This window comes from Anopheles bellator, chromosome 1, assembly GCF_943735745.2.
Source record: "Anopheles bellator chromosome 1, idAnoBellAS_SP24_06.2, whole genome shotgun sequence".
Lineage (NCBI taxonomy): Eukaryota > Metazoa > Arthropoda > Insecta > Diptera > Culicidae > Anopheles > Anopheles bellator.
The window spans coordinates 1,575,803-1,595,710 of record NC_071285.1 but is presented as its reverse complement, the minus strand read 5'-3'; the positions used below and the strand labels follow the sequence as shown (position 1 = coordinate 1,595,710).

The 19,908-nt window shown below is 52.6% G+C and overlaps 3 protein-coding genes across 3 annotated transcripts; 1 reads left to right on the top strand and 2 right to left on the bottom strand.

Moving 5' to 3' along the window:
• Positions 1-816: 816 nt before the first annotated feature.
• On the bottom strand, positions 817-1,677 carry LOC131215050 (uncharacterized). The gene is made up of 3 exons (XM_058209430.1): positions 1,605-1,677; positions 1,331-1,540; positions 817-1,238 (listed from the first exon to the last, which is right to left on the bottom strand). Exons 1-3 carry the CDS (start codon positions 1,675-1,677, stop codon positions 817-819), a joined length of 705 nt encoding a protein of 234 aa, XP_058065413.1.
• Positions 1,678-3,166: 1,489 nt separating this feature from the next.
• LOC131211923 (uncharacterized) lies at positions 3,167-3,974 on the top strand. Its single transcript, XM_058205612.1, has 2 exons — positions 3,167-3,390; positions 3,450-3,974. Exons 1-2 carry the CDS (start codon positions 3,186-3,188, stop codon positions 3,851-3,853), a joined length of 609 nt encoding a protein of 202 aa, XP_058061595.1. The 5' UTR covers positions 3,167-3,185; the 3' UTR covers positions 3,854-3,974.
• Positions 3,975-4,103: 129 nt separating this feature from the next.
• LOC131205628 (gelsolin) lies at positions 4,104-12,012 on the bottom strand. The gene is made up of 7 exons (XM_058197812.1): positions 11,895-12,012; positions 11,305-11,543; positions 6,294-6,780; positions 6,015-6,229; positions 4,873-5,955; positions 4,561-4,797; positions 4,104-4,251 (listed from the first exon to the last, which is right to left on the bottom strand). Exons 2-7 carry the CDS (start codon positions 11,533-11,535, stop codon positions 4,198-4,200), a joined length of 2,307 nt encoding a protein of 768 aa, XP_058053795.1. The 5' UTR covers positions 11,536-11,543; positions 11,895-12,012; the 3' UTR covers positions 4,104-4,197.
• Positions 12,013-19,908: the final 7,896 nt, after the last annotated feature.

Sequence of the window (19,908 nt, the reverse complement as noted above, 5' to 3'; positions counted from 1 at the left end):
CGAAAGCACTCCACAGCGGTCGATTCTTCTTCACCTGTGCCCTTCGCGGACGGCTCGATCAAGCCTTGGTACCACAGGACTCGTCAGGTAGTAGTTCACGACTAAGACAGCGCGGGCCAGACATGATATTTTTAAACAAACCTAGGCCCTGTTATCTAGGAAAAGGCTGCCTTTATCATCCGAAGAAGAAAACGCTGGCCGGTAGCAGTGCTTTTGAAAGTGACGCTATTCGCCGAAGCCTTGATACGAACGAAGGTTGGTGTGGAGAATCGGCAGGTTCTTCATTGAAGCGTTGCCACCAGAGCACTGTCCGCAATTCTGTTCTGGCGCAAACGGAGTGCGTTCGCGATCATAGCGGTGCGTGAGGTCGTTAGTTACAGTCGAATTGCACCGTCTGCAGTTTGGTGTCACGAGGGTATTAACGGTCACGTGCGTTCCTTATGACTGTAAATCAATCCGGAATCGTATCCGGAACCCATTGCATAATGCAGCCGGGTACCCTGACATTGGCGGTCGCTGTCTTCGACGGATTATTGCACACCCACCTAAGGTCATCCGAATCGGAGCCGCTCGATGGGCACACCTTTATCGGGGCTGCTAGCAGCGATTTGCAATTGTGATCTTAAAGGGGATTTATCGTTCGATAATTTCACGAAAACAACTGAATGTATGATAAGACGTTGTTTATCTGAGAAGCATTTGTAGTGTATGGAGGCTTAAGGGTCAGCTGTTAAGCAGTGCGTCATCGTATTAGAATCAGTTTATTGAAATTGGTTCCTTGCGTCCGAACATCGTTTACGATCTTACACGGTTCGTCTACACATCTTCAACCGCTTCGACCGCCTGAAGGTAGTGCAGCGACTCCTTGTTGGCCAACTTCTCGCGGATACGATCGCACCGGCGGCTTACGATTTGCTTCTCCTTCGGACACGCCGTCGATATCTGGCGCCACATGCAGTAGCCGAACGCGGACGCTTCCGGATTGCACTGGCCGGATTCCCGCGGGCTTTTGACGCTCTTCTCCTTGACCTCCTTGATGCACGTGTCAACAAAACCGGCCACCAAGGGAGCCAGCCACTCTTCGGGTGCGATCTCGGTTTTGGCAAACTCGAGCACCTTGTCCTCCAGCAGCGATCCATCGTCGGCCACGATGTTCTTCTTGCGACCGACGCACTCCATGGCACAGTTTACGTCCTTCCGGGTCTTGTTGACCCGCTCGCAGGAGAACATATCGACCGCTTCGTCAACCTGTGCCTGTTTCGCTGTAAAGATATCGACGGTTACCGCCGATCTCCCGGTTTGAGCCACTTCGCTTTCTTACCCTTTTCACGTTCCTCTTTCCTCTTCAGGCGTTGCTCGGCGAAGCACTGTCGCTTCAGTTCCTTGATCTTGTCCACATTTTCCACGTTGTCGTCGTTGCAGCACTTGTGGCTGCGCCGCGAGCACTTTTCATCCAGCGAGTCCCCGGCGGATCGACGGAACCGTCCCAACAAGACGCTGTCCTCGGACGCTTCCAGCATGTCTTCCAGAAGTATCTGATCTACAGGAAGGGAGGATAGATTTTTCAGTATGCAGATCACTTTCTCCAACTCGGCCACACTTACTGTAGTACGGGTCCTGGAAGTCGTAAGCCACTGCGAGGCCAACGAGACCGACGAACAACACCAACTTCAGCATCGTGCCCTTATTCCGTTGCGCGTATTACAAGACGATCCGTTCCGCGAAAGAACTAACTAGGATTTGAATCTTGAGATGATCCCGTGGCGGTATTTATATGATTCCGCTGGCCCGTATCGACGAATGGGAAGACAGAAGACAAACCCAAAATCCACATCCAAAATACGCCATGTGTAACGATATGTGCTAAACATCGCGTCTCTTCGTTCGTTTTGGCCTTTACCCGGTGTCAATGGAAAATTTTAGGGGAACCACCTTTTGAACTTATTATTGGCCGACAGATCGGGAGGCTTGTTTGGCATTTCGTGTGGTCTCCTTTTGCGGAAGCTTCGTAAGCTGGCGAGATTATAAATTACTTTTGTAGACGGTGGCCGGACTGGAATATTCCATCAATGGTGGACTTGGAAAGCCCATAAATTACTTACAATAGAAAAGAATATTCAATTATTTTATTGAATTATTATTATTATATGAAGCAAAATATTGTTTAACTAAACAGAACTGACTGAAGCACTCTTTTGGCTTGCATCAAATGTCTGCCAAATTTGAATCGGGCTTGGGAACCGTAACTTGTTTTTGCAAATTGGCAAATTGTTGTTGAACCAACGTCCCAACTAGCTCCTACTGGCCGAACTAGAACATGCTGAGAGGAACCAGTCGTTCTAATTCGTTCAATTCGTCAAAAAGGATGGCCATCGAGAGGATGATTGATGTGCTTCAGATCAGTGGTTCGGATTAGGCTTCACCATTTACCCGCTAGGCTCCGTCCGGGTGATCTGCTCCGGGTCGTTGTTATCATACGAACTGTCCGTAACATGAGACCGGTAAAAAAGTATTTACCTCGCCTGCGAAACTGGCCCATCCAGTTTGTCTGGTTTAGACATGATTTGTGTCTGCAGCGCCCCTTATGCATTGCTTTGCTTCTTACGCCTCAGGTCAACGATCCTCAAAAGCCGCAAATTAGCCGAACCCTTGCTCTACGTATTGATGTTTGTTACACGATGCCCAAATGTGCCCAAAGTAGCTTATTTGCTTTCTACGAATCTGCCGATGTCTCCGACAACACCACCATCTTCACGTTTGCCCGAAACAACGGTTTATTTGCAAGCTACTAACAGATTATGTCAACGTGATTCACCATCGTGAATACCGCACGTGGGGACGGAGTGGGGCCACGGAGGGATGGAGAAGTGTCACCCCGTGAACCACCCGGACCGGAGCCCAGACTGATTGTGTCGGAAGTCAACCGACGCGCCCGGTTCCGGTTGTTGGAAGATAGCACACTCAAGATGATCACAGCCACCGTGAGAAAACCCGAGCCGATGGCCGGTTCCTGCAACCAATTACTCGTCCGCTTGAGTTGACAATTAAGTCACAATCGGTGCGATCACTGATGATGAGCTTCTCGGTTGACAATTACAAGCTCCCTCGCGGGGGAACTATAAATGCATCGGCCGGAGTCGGGATTGGTCACAAATCGGTCCGAAAGGTGGTGCATCGTGTTCAGGATGGGAAAAGTTCTGATTTTGGTCACCTTAATGGTGGTAGCAGCCGTCAGTGCCCGATTCGATCGTGCCGCGATCGGTGCTCGTCTGCGTCGTGGAGCTTCCATGCGCTGTTGCAACGATGGGTTCGACACGTCCGAAGTCCACGCCAAGTTCGAGGAGATCCGCGATGAATGCATGAAGGATTTAGGCCTGGACGGAGTGCCCCGTGAGTAGAATCTTGGTTACTGTGCCCGGTCCACGGAGCTAACCGGAGTGCTATTTCAGACGAGGAGGTCGTCAAGAGCCGTGAAAATCTAAACTGCATCACCGAGTGCATCGCGAAGAAGGAGGGCATTGCCGACGAAAACGGGGCGCTGGTACACACCGATCTGGCCGAGGCGGTGCGGGAGCACATGAGCTCGATCGAGTGGAAGGTGCCGCTGCTGGACGGGTTCGTCAAACAGTGTTTCGATACGGTCGACGTAGCTCACGCCGATTTCCAGCCCAGCGACGAGGCCAAGTGCAATCCGGAGGGTTTCGAGTTTGTGTTTTGTCTGTGGCGCCAGTTTGCCCTGACCTGCCCGGAGGAGCTCCGCGATGGGTCGGAAAAGTGCGTCGAGTTGCGCGAAAAGCTCACGAACGATGAAACGGTCGACGCGTTTCACAACGACGTCCACGAAGCGGAATAGATCCGCGATCGCCGATCGCCGGTGCGCCTAGAAGCCGGCAACCGCGAAGCATACCCGAAACCCAAACCAAATGTTACGCACATATAAACATATCAATAAAGGAGCGCAGCATCGCCAATTCCCGCGGAACCTCGATCGTAGTTTTAATTTCGACGGTATTACTTCAACGTCGGTAGTCATCAACTTAACGTGGACTCGACACGGAAGGAGCAACATTCAGTAAACATTTTTATTTCGTTTGCTTGTGCGCTTGTAGGAATAAAAGAAAATATATGCGATCGTACGAGAGGATCGTCTTCAAAGGGGTGTGATGAATGCGTGGTGATTGATGCGTTTCGTGCAGCCTATTGGTTTGCTTCCAACATTTGCTGTCTGAACGCTTCGTATGACAATTGTGACTGCAAGAGAGAAATAAAAGGAGAAATGCTTACTATCGGTTGGCCATTTTGGAGGGTAGGTTGCACACTCCGAATACTACATGGTGTGGTGTGCAGAAGCTGAGAAAAGCTAGAGTTTCGAGACAGATTCAGGACAGATTGTTCTAGTAGATGCGTTTCGAAATCGTCGGGTTAAAGTACGGGTTGCCCGGGGTAGAAGCGTGTTACAGGGTAGAAGTAGGACTGCGGCTCTGGCTCTGTGTAGTGTTAGTGTGTCGGGTTCGCGCTCAAGAGAATCCTTCCATGCACGCCGGAGCACTAGTGACTAACCTCCCAGAAGCCATCGTCCCAGCTGGGGAACAGTCGCTTGAAGCTTCTTGGCTCGGCGCCCTGCTTGAGGGTGACGATCGGGACCGTCTCCTCCGAACGGTCGGAAGGATCCGTACGGATGTACTGGCGGGCCATGTCGGTCGATTTGGTGCGCTCTTCCTCCGTTGCGCCGTTGCCGACCCAGCAGTAGATTTCATCACCACCGTCCAGCACCATCACATCATCCACGTTCAGATCCTGTTGAAAGAAGGCGAAATATCGAGCGGTTAGACATCCCAGTTCAACTTGTCAGCCGTTGTCCCCTAGTCAGACCTCCTGCTCGAAGTGCGGGACCTCTTCGACGCGCAGTTTCTTGTTGTACAGGATGCGGCAGTGGAACAGTCTCGCCGACAGGAACGGTGCTCCCGGCGGATCGAGCTCACGATCGTAGTCCGCTTCTCCGCCCAGTGCCTCCCAGAATTCGCCCGTTTCGGAGCCTTCGTCCGTGATAGCGACTTCCGTACCGGGGGCAATAGAACCCGCAACGGCCGATGCCATTTCCTTCTCCAAATCCGATGCTCCAACGCCGTGCCAAAGGTACGTGGTGGCCGGCGTTACCACGATGAACACATCGTCCGATGCGAGCGAGGAAGCGCTCGGAAGTAGCTCCTCGGCCCGCACATCATCGGCACAGGTTCCCCGCACACGGAACAGTCTCGTGTCGGAACCGCGCTCCTGCTTATCGTAGTCCCCGAGGAAGGTTACCATCTTGCCCTTGAACAGCTTCATAAAGTGTCGCGGTTCGTTACCTTGCGAGGCCCGCACGAGGATAGCCTTGCCGTTGACCTCATCATCGAGCCGCACGGCGTGCATGGCCGACGCACCCTTCTCACTCGTCGACGATGTTTTGCCCTGCCAGTAGTACACGATGTAGCCACGGCCACCGCTCTTCTCGCTGTACTCGTAGCGCACGAGATACGAGTCACCGGCGAAGAACATTCCGTACGCCGACGGATCGACCGCGGCCAGCTCATAACCCTCGACGCGCCAGATCTCCACGTCACCCTGACCGTTGTCCGGCATGAATCCTAGCGCCCGGCCACCGTTCTTCTTGAGCGTATGCAAGATCTCCGCATCAAACTCGGCATCAGCGTCCGATTCGTCCCCGTCGCCGAGGGCCGTCTGAATGAGGTAGCTGTACGTGACACCTTGATCGCGCCAGCTCGAGAAGAACTGCTTGAAGTCGGTCGTTTCCCCGTTCTCCACCACCCGGTGCACCGCGGTATGGACCGGGTAACCCTTGACGGTGATAAACTCCTGTGCCTTGACCATCGCCTGCGAGCGCTCCTGACCGGTGGCTCCCTTACCGATCCACACGTAAATACTGCCGGCCCCAGAATCCAGAATGTAGCAGTCCTGCTGGATTAAAACGAACGGTTGATGAACGACGCCGGTTTGCCTCCGGAACACCTTACATTTGAATCCAACATGGACTGCTTCAGGGGCCGCTCTCCGATGGCGTTGATTTCCAGCGCTCCACTGGCGTCGGACACGTGGTAAAGTGTGATGGCCCCAGTGTCTGTCTTCTCGTACGCCTCATCGGACTCACTTTCTTCGGCCACCTCATCGGGGGACCCTTCACCCAGCACGTCGAAGAACTCCTGCTGCTCCGAAGAGCTCGCAAATTCATCTGCAAAATTCGAAACATTAAACAGCATTGAACTCACCCGGCACACGGTGGCCCAGAAACATACCGAGAATGTGCAGCTTGGCCCGACCCGCATGATCCTGATCGCGAATTTGATTCGCCGCGCTGATCGCCTTAATCTTCTCGACCCGCTTGGCCGACGCCCCGACGTACACGTAGATATCGTAGCCAGCATCCAGGATGAAACAGTCGCCCCGGTTCATCGAACCGATCGTCAGGGGCACCTGGCGGACACGGACATTTTTGGCACCCTTCACCTGGAACATGCGCTTCTCGCCGGCCGCATTCGTTTCGACCTCGTTGAAGCCACTCTTGACACCGCCGGCAGCGTACCGGACGCCCCCCGGGAAGTAGCTGAGGAACAGCGATCCCTCGTGGTCCTGGACCTCGCGGTGCTGAACCGGGGCACCGTTGTGGCGATCATCCAGCTGCACGGTCAGTATCGCTGCGGAACCGGCCTCGTCTTGCGACGTTTCGAGCCCCAGCCAGAAGTGTACGTCCCACGAAAGTATTCCGCTTTTGGATTCTTTAGTCTGCCGGAAGGAACGGGGAGGTGGGAATGACAGTGGCACACTGGGGTGGGAACTCGTCTAACTTACGTTCAGCACGATGTAGGAGTCGCCGGTGTAGAACTTCCCGTATTCCTTCACCGGCACCGGAACAGGTTCGAAGTTCTGGCGAGCGAAACGAAGCGAATGAATCACATGGTTTGTGTCAGTTGGAAAAATTTAAATCTGGACATTCCACCGTCTTAGTTCTCGCTCTGCCGTGGCGTAAAACAATCATGCGCCGGTTGTGGACATCGGATTTCCCATGACTCAAGCGGTTGTGCTTCGCTGCCTGCGAGAGGCGTTAGTTTGGCCTTCACAACCTTGAGGCGAGCTGGGGTCTACCATGTGGAACCGTTGAACAGAATCCGTTGCCCCAACATTCGGTGGACTTTAATTCCGGACGGAATGTTTAGCGCATTAACGGCCAGCAATAAACCGGCACAGACCCAGACCGGCCCGCTCCGTCTGCGTTTACATTAGCTCGAGGGAATGGTTTAAATTGATCGCACGTAGGTTACGCAGGAAATTCGCTGCGAAAAAAAACAGTGTGTACCTTTCAGCCACGGCAAGATAACGTACTATTCGTGTTCGATATGATCTTATCTTATCTGGCCGGGAGGGGGCTTCGGGGATGACACGTAAACCGTCGAAGAACCTTATACTCGAAGTAATATGCGCGCATCGGAACGTTGCGTCCCGAAAAATATGTGTCATGGTTTTACCTCGTGAAATGAGGTTCTACACTTTCCCGGACCAGATCATATGGTCGCAAGCTGACAACCGTTTGATTTATATTCTAGGGCGTGACTAATGTGCGCACCATAAACATTAACAACACTCCCCCAATTCACCCGCACATCTGTCTTATGCGGCGGCAATGGACGAATGCCTCCAAAGGATTCTATTTTTATAACAACCAAGCCGAATCGATCGGAAGCTGAGCGTTGCAGACCAGGTTCTAATGGTTTGCCGTAACCGTTTTCTGGCGGACAACTAGAATAATTATCGGTCTGACCAACAACGTGTGATAACATTGTACCATTTCCATGTCATTGTGAGTCAGCCCGGTTAGCAGCTTGCGATGGGGATTAGATAGTGCCGATTACCCACTGGTGTGTGGCAACACACAGTCCTCTGGGGACCGCGTCGATGGCGCCGCTGGTTATGTCGTCTGCCTCCCAGATGTCCGGGTTGGCTCCGTGACGAAGCGTGACAGCAGAGACGAGCAGAAATCGATTTTTTTCGAGTCCCCAAACCACAAACGAAACCAGCCGGAAATGGTGAACTGCCAACGTGGAACCGAAACCATCGGCCCACGGTCACGGTCACGCACTATGCGCTGAGACGCGAAATGCTGCGCCTAAAATTCGCACGATGTCGCGAAAAAAGGGTTCTTTGGAATATCCGATACGGACACCGATTGAGAACCTGTTTTTGGGTGTAACAGTTTTTTTTGTTGCGATGTAGAACCTTCTATTCACCTCGATTCTCCACACTTCGAGCCCTTTTTTGGTACCGGCATCGTCGAAGGCGGGATGCATGTTGCGGGTGGTGATCGTATTTCAGCTCGGGCCGGATCTGGGGATCACTCGAACGGTGTGTTGAAGGCAACAGCAAACACTAACCACAAACACTGTATCGATCTCGTAATGGACCCCCCCTCAAAACACTAGGCACTTCAGGAGCAAAGTCAAGCATCCGCAGCACGCGACCACTAAAGCGGAACTGTACCATTCCGCTCGGTCGGAACCGGCATTTGTAGCGCGTCGTTGGTGTCTGTCGGTGTGTTGATATCGGTTCGCTGCCTCAACCCTCCCGCTTCGCGGCGCTAACCCGTTAAACGCGGATAGCATCGCGTCTGAGCTTGAACTTGTACTTGTGAGGGACTGGCGGCGGTGGTGGTGGCCGATGGCTGGCACGTGAGCACAGCCGGGCGCTGGATCCCTACCTTCGCGCGCCCGTTGGCCGTCGGAACGGAGCCGACCGAGAGAGCCGCAGAGCACGAAGATGCGTCAGCGCCGTGAGCGGGTTCGCGTGTTTAACAGTGATGGACGAACGGTTGGCACATCCAGCCGATTGGTAATTCAAAGCGTCGAAATGGACATTTTAGGAACTTGCCCATGCATCATAGTTTAAATTAAATTAATTGTGTAATAATGCTTATTAACACTAGATATACCACACCGGTCATTTATACTGGTGCAGGGGTGAGCCATATACGATACGCTTTTTCATTTGGTTATAAGAAACAACCGGGTTAATATTTTTCGATGCTTGCACTTTTAACTATGAATTATTTAACTATGAATATGAAAAACTTATTTCCAAAGTGGTAGGTCTTCAACTTAAGCGGTGCGATATTTGAAAATCTCATTCTATTGACCGCCTCTAGTCCCAAATTCGAATTGCTATTGCCGAGATAGGGCCAGAGACAATCGAAAATGTACTCAAAATTAGGTCGATCTAATGTTAGTAATCGACCTTTAAGGCAGTCGTGGTCAACATTCAACATTGTTTTTCATAAAAAATGTCTTGAATGCACCTTTCAAATAAAAAATCAAGCTTTCAAAAATACTAAGCCGTTTGTTATTAATAAACGAATAAAAGAGTATATCATATATGGCATACCCTCACTCTATTGAAAACGGTGGTATAGGGTTCTAGTGTTAACCGAGGTGGACATGAGTTCATTTAGGCTTAGTTCCTTCAAACTCATTCCCTCCTTTTCTCCAAACAAATAAACTTTTCAAATTTCGTACAGTTTGAGCTGAAGACTCATCACTTAATAAGTTTTCAATATTTCCCAATTCTCCCCGTCCCATTTCGTAAATATCAAGGTTTTTACAATGTTCAAGTAATCACTAGTTTTAAATCCAAACATTTGATAGATCACCCTAGAAGGGCTTAAAATAGGTGAAGCGAAGCCCGAGTTTTGATGCCCATACCAAACCCGGTGGATGGTGAAACTGGAACTTTATCTAACGATTTTCATGGTGGTTCCGCCAGCAGTTTCCCCGTCGGTTTGTTGATCTTTCGGGGAGCTATCTATGAGTTTCTGGTCCCTGAGGTTGACTTTCGCAGAATGAGATCATTCTTCTAATAACCGGGCGCCTAGTTTGTATGGCGGTGTAATTAAATGATGACATTCAGCAGTCAAAGTACGGTGAGTTAATGGAATGATAGTCGAACCAATTAAGCGGTCTCTCGTTCAATCGATGCCCTCAAGGCAGGGATGATGTATGAGGGGAATTAAAATAATTTCCCTGCCGGCAGCGGACAGTTTCTTTGGCGCGTTACGACGCCTCGCACCTATTACGGTGACCTTCGCGAGAGTCCAATTAAAACATCATAACGACCGAGTGAGTTGATGGACAAACGTGACTCCGAATGTCCTTTCTCAATACAGTTCAGCTTTCTAAAAGGTATACTTTGCGTTACTTCTCTAACCGTTTCTACGGATGTTTATTATGTTCTTCAATAAACTGATGTTCTGTACCGAACCGGCCTACACCAAGCGGGACTGGGACGATCCGGCGTTGCGCCAGGTCTGGAAGTAGTGCTTAAACGGTGCCGTTTCCGCGTTCTGTACGATCCTCTCGACCGCCGTCCACGCCGGGTACTTCTTGGAGCCAATAAACTCCTGCGCCTTGACGAACGCTTGTGTTTTCTCTTGCTGCGTCGAACCCTTGCCGATCCACACGTACAGTCCGCTGCCGGTATCCAGGATGTACGAGTCTTCCGGTTTCAGTGATTCCTGCTTCAACGGCTTCTCGTTGATCGGCTCGACCGCCAGCTTTCCTTTGGAGTCCGTCACGCGATACAGCTGCACCCGAGCGGCATCCGTTTTCTCGAACGCCGCGTCAGCCGGGGCCGTTTCCGCGTCCGGCACGAGCGATGGCGATCCGGATCCAAGCACCGTAAAGAACTGCTCCTGATCGGTGAGCGTCGAAAACTCGTCCACAATCTGAACCTTCGCCCGCCCGGCATGGTCCTGATCGCGCAGATCGTTCGCGAAGCTGATGGCCTTCAGCTTCTCGACGCGACCCGCATTCGGCCCGACGTACACGTAGATGTCACGGCCGGCATCCAGCACGAAGCAATCGCCCTTGTTCATCGCCGAAACGGCCAGCTCGACCTGACGGGCACGAATGTTTTTCGAGCCCTTGATGTGGAAGAGTCGCTTCGCGCCGGGGTCGTTGGTGGTGACGTGCTTGAAGCCACTGGCGACGCCACCTTCCAGGTACTTGACCGTTCCCTTGAAGTAGCTCAGGAACAGATCCGACTCGGAGCTCTCCACCTCACGGTGTTGCACTGGGACTCCGTTCAGCTGATCGTCGAGCTGCACGGACAGGATCGCCGCCGAGCCTGCCTCGTCCTGCGTGGTCTTGGAGCCAAGCCAGAAGTGGATGTCGTAGGACTTGACCTTCTTTTTATCCTCTTTCGTCTGTCGTGGGAATGAAATACTTTAGTCTTCAGACCTCTCAGATCGACCGCTCCGTAACTTACGTTCAGCACGATGTACGAATCGCCGTTGTAGAACTTTCCATGTTCGCCCTTCGGCACGGCGACGGGTTGAAAGTTTTCCACACGCCACACTTCAACACCCACCGTCTTGCCGGCGTTATTGAACGCGGGGATGCTCAGCTTCTTACCGGCCGGTCCACTTGGCACCGTGGCACCGTAGACCAGGGCACACAGGGCCACCAACAGGAAGGAACGCACGATCGAGCCGGCCATTTTGTGAGCTGAGAAAGGAAACAATATATGGTTTTGGTTCACAAACTCTAGTCCAGGAGCAAGTGCCCTTCCTGCTGGATTCTCTCAACGGAATGGTGCTTTCGACGTAAATACGCTTATCTGCGCCCTCGTACGAGATGTTTTACATTGCCGATGACCCCGGTAGCCTTCACCGTTGATTGGGTGCTCTAAGTGCTAAACGATCGCGCTGATACGCCCAAGGTTCCGTGCCGTACGCATTCGCACCTAACACTTTCGTTCCATTTCCCCACGCCATCGCGTCACTTTTCGCACAGATCTGGGCTACGTCTTTCCAATCACTTTGCTGCAAAAAAAAAAATTGCTTGTCGGGAACCTACCTTCAAGAAAGTGCTGCGTTCGGCAGGAACTCCGCGAACGTTCTGTGCCCTCGGACCGTTGGCCAGTCGCTTATATTGGTTAGCATCTTGAACTCGCTCTGCGACCGCTGGCCATAACCAACACAACTAACCACACGGAGTAGTAGCGATGGGCAGTTGGAACATTAGTGACGATCATGACGCGATCGGTCGCGATCTTAAAGCCGGCGGCCACAGGAGGTCCACACGCTCACATTTACTGCGGCTCAGATGTGCGCGTGAGAAATACACTCGACGATCGACGATTGTTGTGGAAGCAACAATTCGCGCTTTTAGAGCATTTACGTGATCGGAGTATGATCGTTTAGCAGATTGTTTATTTATTCTTTTCCTCCTAGGAAACAGTGAGTCACGTTGTTGAGCGAGTGAATTGTTTCCTACACAAAGATACCGGTCCTCCGGACAGACGTGTTGTTCTAAGATTGTTGACTGTTTGTCGAATTAGTAGGGTAATTCCGACGTACGTCTGTCCGTTTAATAGACCCAGAGAAGCATTCACCTCAGGCGAAGTTCCAGAAAACCGATTCAAAGGAGCTGCCGAGTAGTTCGCTTGAGGGCATCACTGATAGCCCAAGTAGACGAAGTGGCACCCCGTGAAATAGCAGCGATTACTTATCGGTACCGATGCGCTGGGATTTCCCATTAAGGCGTCAATCCTACTGTTGTTGTTTTGGTCTCATTGGACCTCGACTACACTGAGCTGTTGTTAGTTTTGTAATAATTGTTCTAAGAAACTGTTGCCATCGGAGCTGCCGACCGGTATCCTCCAGTGCGACGAAGTCCTGTCGGGTTCACCTCGGGCCGTGAAATATTTCATCCCCACTGTCGGCGAGAACATCCCCACTACTTTTTCGGTCCAAGGTAATTGGTATTTCAGCTATTCGGTTGGGTGAATTTTCTCACCATTCGCGGTCGGAAAACGGGGAAAAACTTAACGAAACCCTCCGACACGCGCGCCGTGTGCGGGAGGACGATTCTCTTCGCCCGCGTTCTCTGGTGGGAGGGGTTCATTCGAATGTCCTTAGGGGGGAGAGTGAACCGGTCAGGATTTTTCGCCCAACTCTTTCGGGGCGAACTTAGCCAAGACCCGAACCACCAGCTTGGTTGGTTCGCTGGATGGGAACAGAACAGTGAGAGAGATTTGTGCTCCAATACGAAAGGGACTCGTTTGAAAGACCAAAAATAGAATGGTTGTATTTGGAAAGGACTCCTCAATCCTTATTTGCGCCACTAGGAAGTAACATTCGGAGAGCGAACGGCAGAACGTATCCTTGGAACACGTGAACGGCCAGCGGAAGAGAGCCACCGAAGCGAAAGGTCCTCCGAAAAGAGAGCGAGAGAGAGAGAGAGGGATCGTGTTCCTTCGTGCCCAGGACACTGCTCGGGGCTCGGGTTCGTCCCGGGGCCTACGCCGTGTTACTGCACGGTTCCGAGGGTGCCACGTTGTGCCGTTGTTGGTGGTGGTGGTGGCCGTTACCATAGCAGGGTGCTAGTAGTGGTGGCAGCAGGAAGCAGGACAAGGAAGCCACGAAGATCGTGTCCTGGCTGCTGCTGCCCGTCCGTCCGTCCGTCCGGCTGTTGGTGTGTTGGTGTGCGGCGCAAAAGGGCGAAGCTGGGCGCGATGCTAGGCGGCAGGCCGACGCTCCGAGAGAGAGAAGATTAGTCGGAGCTGGATGTTTCGTAACATTGGATCGGTTTGTGCGTTTTGTCACCGAACCCGGCTGCCAGAGTAGGGTGTCCCTTCGCACAGTGCGTCGACTACGTGTGCCACGCGCCGTGACTTACACGGGAGAGGGTGTGGGCCGCATTTGGTAGGGGCCGCACGTACACCCCTGGACGACCGTGAACCAGTGCCAAATGTGTTTGAACCGTGTTTCGTGAAAGAAGTGTGATTAAATGATTCTCTAGTGCCGCGGTGAATGTGGCCGCCATCAACCCCAGGACTGGAAGCTCCTGGAAGACCCGAACTCGGTTCCGTTGAAAATCAAACCCCGTGGGCAGTCGGAGGGCAAGGACCCGTGCGCAAATCGAACTCTATCGCAGAGGGGCAGACAATTGAACCCTATAGCCACTGCCCTGTGCCCTGCGTAGTAGAAGGTCCTCGTTGGTGGTGCCTATAATTGAAGTAGTGCGTAAATCTGAATTCTTCACCCAGTATTTGGTGAGAGAGAGAGAGAGAGTGTGCCGCGGACCGTAGGAGGAGGTATGCTGATGAGGACGATCCGGGGGTCCAGCAGCACGAGTCCAGGAGCACCGGAAAAAGTGGACTACTCAGCGGCGGCGGCGGCGGCGGTAGTAGAGCGATCAAAAGGAGATAAAAAATAAACATAAACCAACAAAGGACAGGCGGACGGAACGGCGCCCCTTCCTCCCCAAGACGACGAAGCCACTTTAGAGAGTCCCGTGAGTCCGTCCATTGGCCGGCAGAAACGCAGGCTGAAAGAGGTTTGTATTTATTACATTCTTTAAATACCATCCACTTTCCTTTCCGCGGGGGGCCGCGCGGTGTCCCCCCGGTGTCTGCCGGTGCCACCGGGGGTCATGAATTATTTATATCGCAACATTATGTGGGGCCGCCCTGCGCGGGGTGTGGATCCTTTTTTTCCGCCGGTGCCAGTTACCCTCTCGGCTCGGCTCCCGTGTGGGGCAAGTGGCTCCGCCGGGCTTTTCCGGGGTGTGTCCGATGGTGTTAGTAGTCAGACGGGTCCTTCTCTCGCTCTCTCTCTCTCTCTCTCGTTCTGTGTCGCTTCCTTTCTCTCTCTCGCTCGCTCGCTCGTGCTGGTTCTCTCGCGCAAGTTCTGGGTGCGCCTAAAAGAAGGGCTCCACTTGCGCTTTAAAGGCGGAAAAAGACGCCAGAGTCAGCGCCGCGAACTCTAACCTCACCAAAAAAACGGGGAAGTGAAAGTCCCTTAATTTTCACACGCTATCTGATGGCTCCGCGGCCAATGCTTTCGCGTTCTCGACGGTGGGACGCGTTGTGGAATTTATTCCCACTGCCTGGGTCTGTGCGTCACGCCTTGAAATTGAAATTCGCCCCACTCGGAACCGTGGCACCGTAGGGCCGTAGGCCCCCTGGAAAAGGATCCGGCCTTCACTTCATCCATTCGGCCCCCCGCCAGAACGGCGCAACGACTCTCTGTGGTGGGCGTTGTACAAATACCGAGAGTCAATACGCTCGGGGACCGCACGGCACTGGCAGCAGTGGGGAACGGAATGGGCCCAGGGAACGGCCGCTCCCCGAAAGACAGATGCGCGACATTGATATTGAGATTTGCGGGACTTTTATTGACTGATTTTTTCGGTTCCGTGCCCACCTCCGATCCCGAGCGGGCGCTACACGACCGAGCGAACGGTGGACGTGATTTCCGGTGTCCTTTGCCGTGGTCCTGTTTTCCATTAACCACGGGCCCATCGTGGGGAGGCTTTTACTTTGATTCCGGAGTCCACCCGGAGGCTCACTGCCGTGTGCCGTGTGTATCTTCACCGATTTGATCTGTTTGCGGCAATTCTTCAAAAAGCTTGGTGGCTCGCCGATAAAAGCTCAAGGACATGCCTTGGTGGGCCTCGCTCGCGGGTTCTTTTTTTCCTTTCTCATTCTGCGGTTCGGAGACTGTATTTGGTTTTACGTCACGGCGCCGGCCGTTTGATGGCGCGGCCTGTTTCAATTTCGGGACCAATCCTCTAACTCCGGCGGAGTCCTTTGAAGAACGGGCGCGCGCGCGCGCGCGCCATTTCGATCCGAACGGAGCGCGAATCCACCGGAACGGTAAATCAATATACATGGAAATAAATAAATTCGATTTATGGTCGGAATAAATTTTCAATGAATTACGAAGCGAAAGGCGTCACACGCGTGTTTATGACTGCACAGGCTACGGTACACCCCGAACCGGAAGATCTGAAATTCCGTGGGCCCAGGGCTTCGTGTGGCTATAGCTGGAGGAGCTTTCGAAGCCCGTGCGGTGTCCCCGGACCTTGGAGCTGTGATATCGACGGCGTAATCGATAGCAAACAACGTACGGCGAAGTGTGAAGCATCGTCCTCGGCCGGAGCTTTTACTGTTCCGGAGCACCGTGAAGGTGATATTAAATTTATAGGATCAAAGGTGGTGCCGGTGGCGACAGTTGGCTGGTGGCCGGCTGTTCCGGGCTCGGTGATAGACACTTTGTTTACACCTGGGCACTGGCCTATATTGGCAAGGATATAATATTTTCAGAATGCGCCTCAGGCTACGGAAGTCCCACGCGGTGCCGTCAACAGAGTTGCCTAGTTGCCGTTCTGATATTTGTCTTCCACCTCTCTGGGAACTAGAAATCGAAATCGAAATCGATCTCACGGAACTGTCACTAAAGTCCTGCCCAGTGCCCTGTCCGGTCCGATTAGTAGTGAATAGGTCCCCAGACTGCAGTACACTTTCCCAACACCTAATGGAACTCATTGTCATGAGCGGCGACAACGTAGCTATTAAACTATTACCAGTTGTCACACGTCGCAAATGGTTCCCAATTAAAGAGGCAACGCTTTTATTCCTCCATCAATTGTACTGCCAATTAACACATGGCTCAGCACCGGGCTCGGCAAGACACTCGGCTACAGGGCTCCGTGTGCCAAGGTGTTGTTTCACTTTCGTCGCTTGCCTAATCTAATTTGCTACCAAATATCCTTCGGTTCCGAGTACCCGGTGACCCCCGGTGGGCCGGCCAGAAGAGCAGCGCAGCAGAAGTAGAAATTACTACACAAGCAATTTGTTTAAATATCTTTATCTCGTTTGGACGATCATCCTCGGCGCGGCTGGCGTACGGGATGGGCTCTTTCTCTCTCGGCTCCAATTGCAACGGTCCACTTTGACACTTCTCGGAAAAGCTGTGAACCTTTTTGCTGGTCACCACCACCACGGTCCTAGCTGGTGCCGAATCCTGGTCCGCCAATGTCACACGCCAGGAAGCTGGACCTAGAAATCGATTCCAATCGCCGAACCCGGTCCCGGCCCCGGGTTACCTGAAACCCCCGTCCACGGCCCGGGGCGAGGTGCGATAAGTCAGATGTTATCCTGCTGAGCGGCAAACGTATCTTCATTACATCCCTCCGGCCAACGCTGGACGCTCGGATCCTGGCCAGCGCCGTATATCGCCAGCAAGGATTAGGAGCAAACAGAGGATAAGTTTTTGGCCCTTTTTTGGCAGAAAAGGCACCACTCGGTCCGGGAAAAGTTGTTCGGCCAAAAACTGTGGTCCGGACCGTCCAGTCCAGTAAGGTGTTGCACACACCACCCGGTTATGTTTTCCCAGTTCCTTTTGCTGGTGTTGTCCCAATTCTCGGCTTCCTGGCGTGATGGCGCGGGCGCAGGTACCGGGGATCCCAGGGAAAGGATCAGTAAAAATTAATTACTTTTTCAATGGGCACCAAATTCCCCGGACCTTGAGCAACAACGGAAAGGATCAACAAGACACAGGGATCTTGGGCCCTTGTCGGGGGCCGTCGGAACACCTGTTTGAAACGATGTAATGTTTCCCGGTTTTTCTTCGTCCACTTTCCATTTTTCCCTTTGTTTTTTTTCCCACCACGGACCTGACCCGGACTCCCTGGGCCTACGAGCCTTTCTCAGGATCCTTGGGTTCGAAGCGCTCGGCCCACGATATGGTTGGCCCATTAAAGACAATTAACTCCAATGAGGCGGGCCGTTGCGAACTGCTAAGACGCGGCTTTGATTTTGTGGCACTAGGATTCGAACGATGGCACATTGCTTTCGGGGCTGCGGCTTCCTTCGCCGGAAACACGAAATATGCATCATTAATCCGCCACGAGGGACTTGAGAGTGATTTCCATCGGGCTCGGCAACGCCTTGTTGCCCGGAACGGTCAGCCGGAACCGGTCCCAGGTGGCCGGGCATTGTGCAACTTCTAATCTGGCTGATGACCACACGGAGCGCAGACAAAAGTTCTCGTCCTGCTTTTGGTCCGGGAACATACGGATTCCATTTCGATTCTGAGTTTGCCCTCCGACTTCCGCCTCGGAACCGGGAGGGGTTCGTAGCCGTTTCCCGTTCCCGAATCATCCTGCCCCTGCCCGCCGATCGAAGCGCAGTAATTAAAGTTCATCAATTTTGGCCAGTTCCGCTCTCCCAGGAGTAGTGCCGCCGGCGGGCCGAGTAGCGGGCCTTTTTTCTTCCTCCATTATCCTGTGCTCTCTCGGGGGTGAAGAAAAAACTTTCCAGACCCAATTGCGGGCCCTCCGAATCTTATCCGCCAATCTGTCGGCTCGCCGGCCTCTTTGGGGAGGATCGACCAAATAGGTGAAACTTTAAGTCGATGATTCATTAATTACTCAACCGGACGGTGTCTTGCGCGGGTCACGCTGGTTAGTATTGAAAGTTGGTGCGAAAGGCCATCCAGTCCACCGATGTCCTCCAGAAGAGAATACATTTTATCTTTATGCCCAACGTGGTTCGTTGCGTGGAAATTAATACACGATGGACGGACGGACGAAGATCACGTTGTTTGCCTGCCGGCTTCCGTTTCCAGCATGGAAACTTCATCAATCCGGAGGGCGGCCCGGACAATTACGATAATTATGATCGTCGGCACAATCGTACCAGTCGTAAATAATGGCTATATTTATGGGGCGCGCACTGAGTGAGCACATAAATCGTTCGCACGCCGCTGAAAGCAATAGATTTGCTTGCTTGCCGTCCGCGCGAGGGTCCTCGAGAGTGTTGAAGCAACGAGAGCTGCGCCGGCGAACGGAATGGCAAAACAGTCCCCGTGGAAAGGACTCCGGAGGACTCGGTTGGGTACGCTTGAGCTACTTTGCCGGCGACCGACCGTCGAAGGTGTGGGAATGAACGGTGTGTGCGCCTTTTCTTTATTCGTCCTTACCGCCCCTTACAGGGACCCCTCGTTGCCCTCCTGTGCCCATTCTAATGCGCTTTCTTCATTTAGATTTAGATTTCCGGCCACTCTCTTTCGGCACTCCCGTCTAATCCAAACCCGGTGTGCGCCCGGTGAGCCGGGGTCCTGAAACAAACGATTCATATTTCCGAAAAAAAGGACCCTGAAAAAATGAGAAAGGAGAAGATGGTGAGAAGATGGCGACTGAACGAGAACGCTAAGCGTAACGGTGGAAAATTATTAAATAAATCGAAAATACGGAATGGTGTTATTCTGGGAATTGCTGGGCGGCTCTGCCGCCGCGAATATCTGTGGCCTTTGGCGGAAAAAATGAGCATGGCTTCGGGTGAACAAGGATGCTAAATTTCCCGTAAGAATGCTTCCATTGGATAAGGACGTTTTGCTTGCTTTCCTGATAATGTTGTGCCCCTGAGACTTTTGGACCTCTACTTGAGTTGAACGCAGTTAACAAAACACGTTTAGCAACATCGCCATGCCTTTCGTCGTTGAAAGTGGACCCATTGCCCCACTTTATTGGGCAGAAAATTACAATTTGCTTTCACCAACGAGGAGGTTCGATCGGAGCATGAAAGGGCCACTTAATCCGTTTGCACGGCACGTCGCCGGGAACCGATTGTTTCGGGACGATCACTGTTTGGGTTTTGTTGCAACAGATTGCCCCAGTCGAACGCATGCAGCCATGGCCCGAAAAACCCATTCCAGCAAAGGGTTGCCCTCCGAGGCAAGGCCCAGACCTTGATTTGGCCCCTGGGTATGGGTTCACCGTTCTCTCTCTCTCTCTCTACCGAGGCTGATGACAGCTGGTCGCTGGAGCAGAAAATTGAATCCAATCACTGCTAATCCGGCGAACAAAATCAACACACAAACCCCGAGGCACGGCCACTTGAAATTATTCATGATAATCGTAAGGGAAAGCTCCGATCCCGGGGCGCGCGGCCGACTCCTTCGGCGACGGCTCGTACGATGACGGTGCAAAACGGTCACGAGTTTCCCTGGATTCGGAGGTGAAAGATTTATTTTCCCTGCATTCCGAATCGTTGCGCAACTCCCGTGGAATCGTGGAATAA

Coding starts and splice junctions, on each gene's coding strand:
- LOC131215050 (XM_058209430.1), bottom strand. CDS start 1,677: ATGCTGAAGTTGGTGTTGTTCGTCGGTCTCGTTGGCCTCGCAGTGGCT. Junction 1,541..1,604: donor CTTCCAGGACCCGTACTACA/GTAAGTGTGGCC, acceptor CCCTTCCTGTAG/ATCAGATACTTCTGGAAGAC. Junction 1,239..1,330: donor CCTGAAGAGGAAAGAGGAAC/GTGAAAAGGGTA, acceptor AGGTTGACGAAG/CGGTCGATATGTTCTCCTGC.
- LOC131211923 (XM_058205612.1), top strand. CDS start 3,186: ATGGGAAAAGTTCTGATTTTGGTCACCTTAATGGTGGTAGCAGCCGTC. Junction 3,391..3,449: donor AGGCCTGGACGGAGTGCCCC/GTGAGTAGAATC, acceptor GTGCTATTTCAG/ACGAGGAGGTCGTCAAGAGC.
- LOC131205628 (XM_058197812.1), bottom strand. CDS start 11,535: ATGGCCGGCTCGATCGTGCGTTCCTTCCTGTTGGTGGCCCTGTGTGCC. Junction 6,781..11,304: donor ATTCGTACATCGTGCTGAAC/GTAAGTTACGGA, acceptor TCCTTCCGGCAG/ACTAAAGAATCCAAAAGCGG. Junction 4,252..4,560: donor GGGACGATGGCTTCTGGGAG/GTTAGTCACTAG, acceptor TCTCTCTTGCAG/TCACAATTGTCATACGAAGC.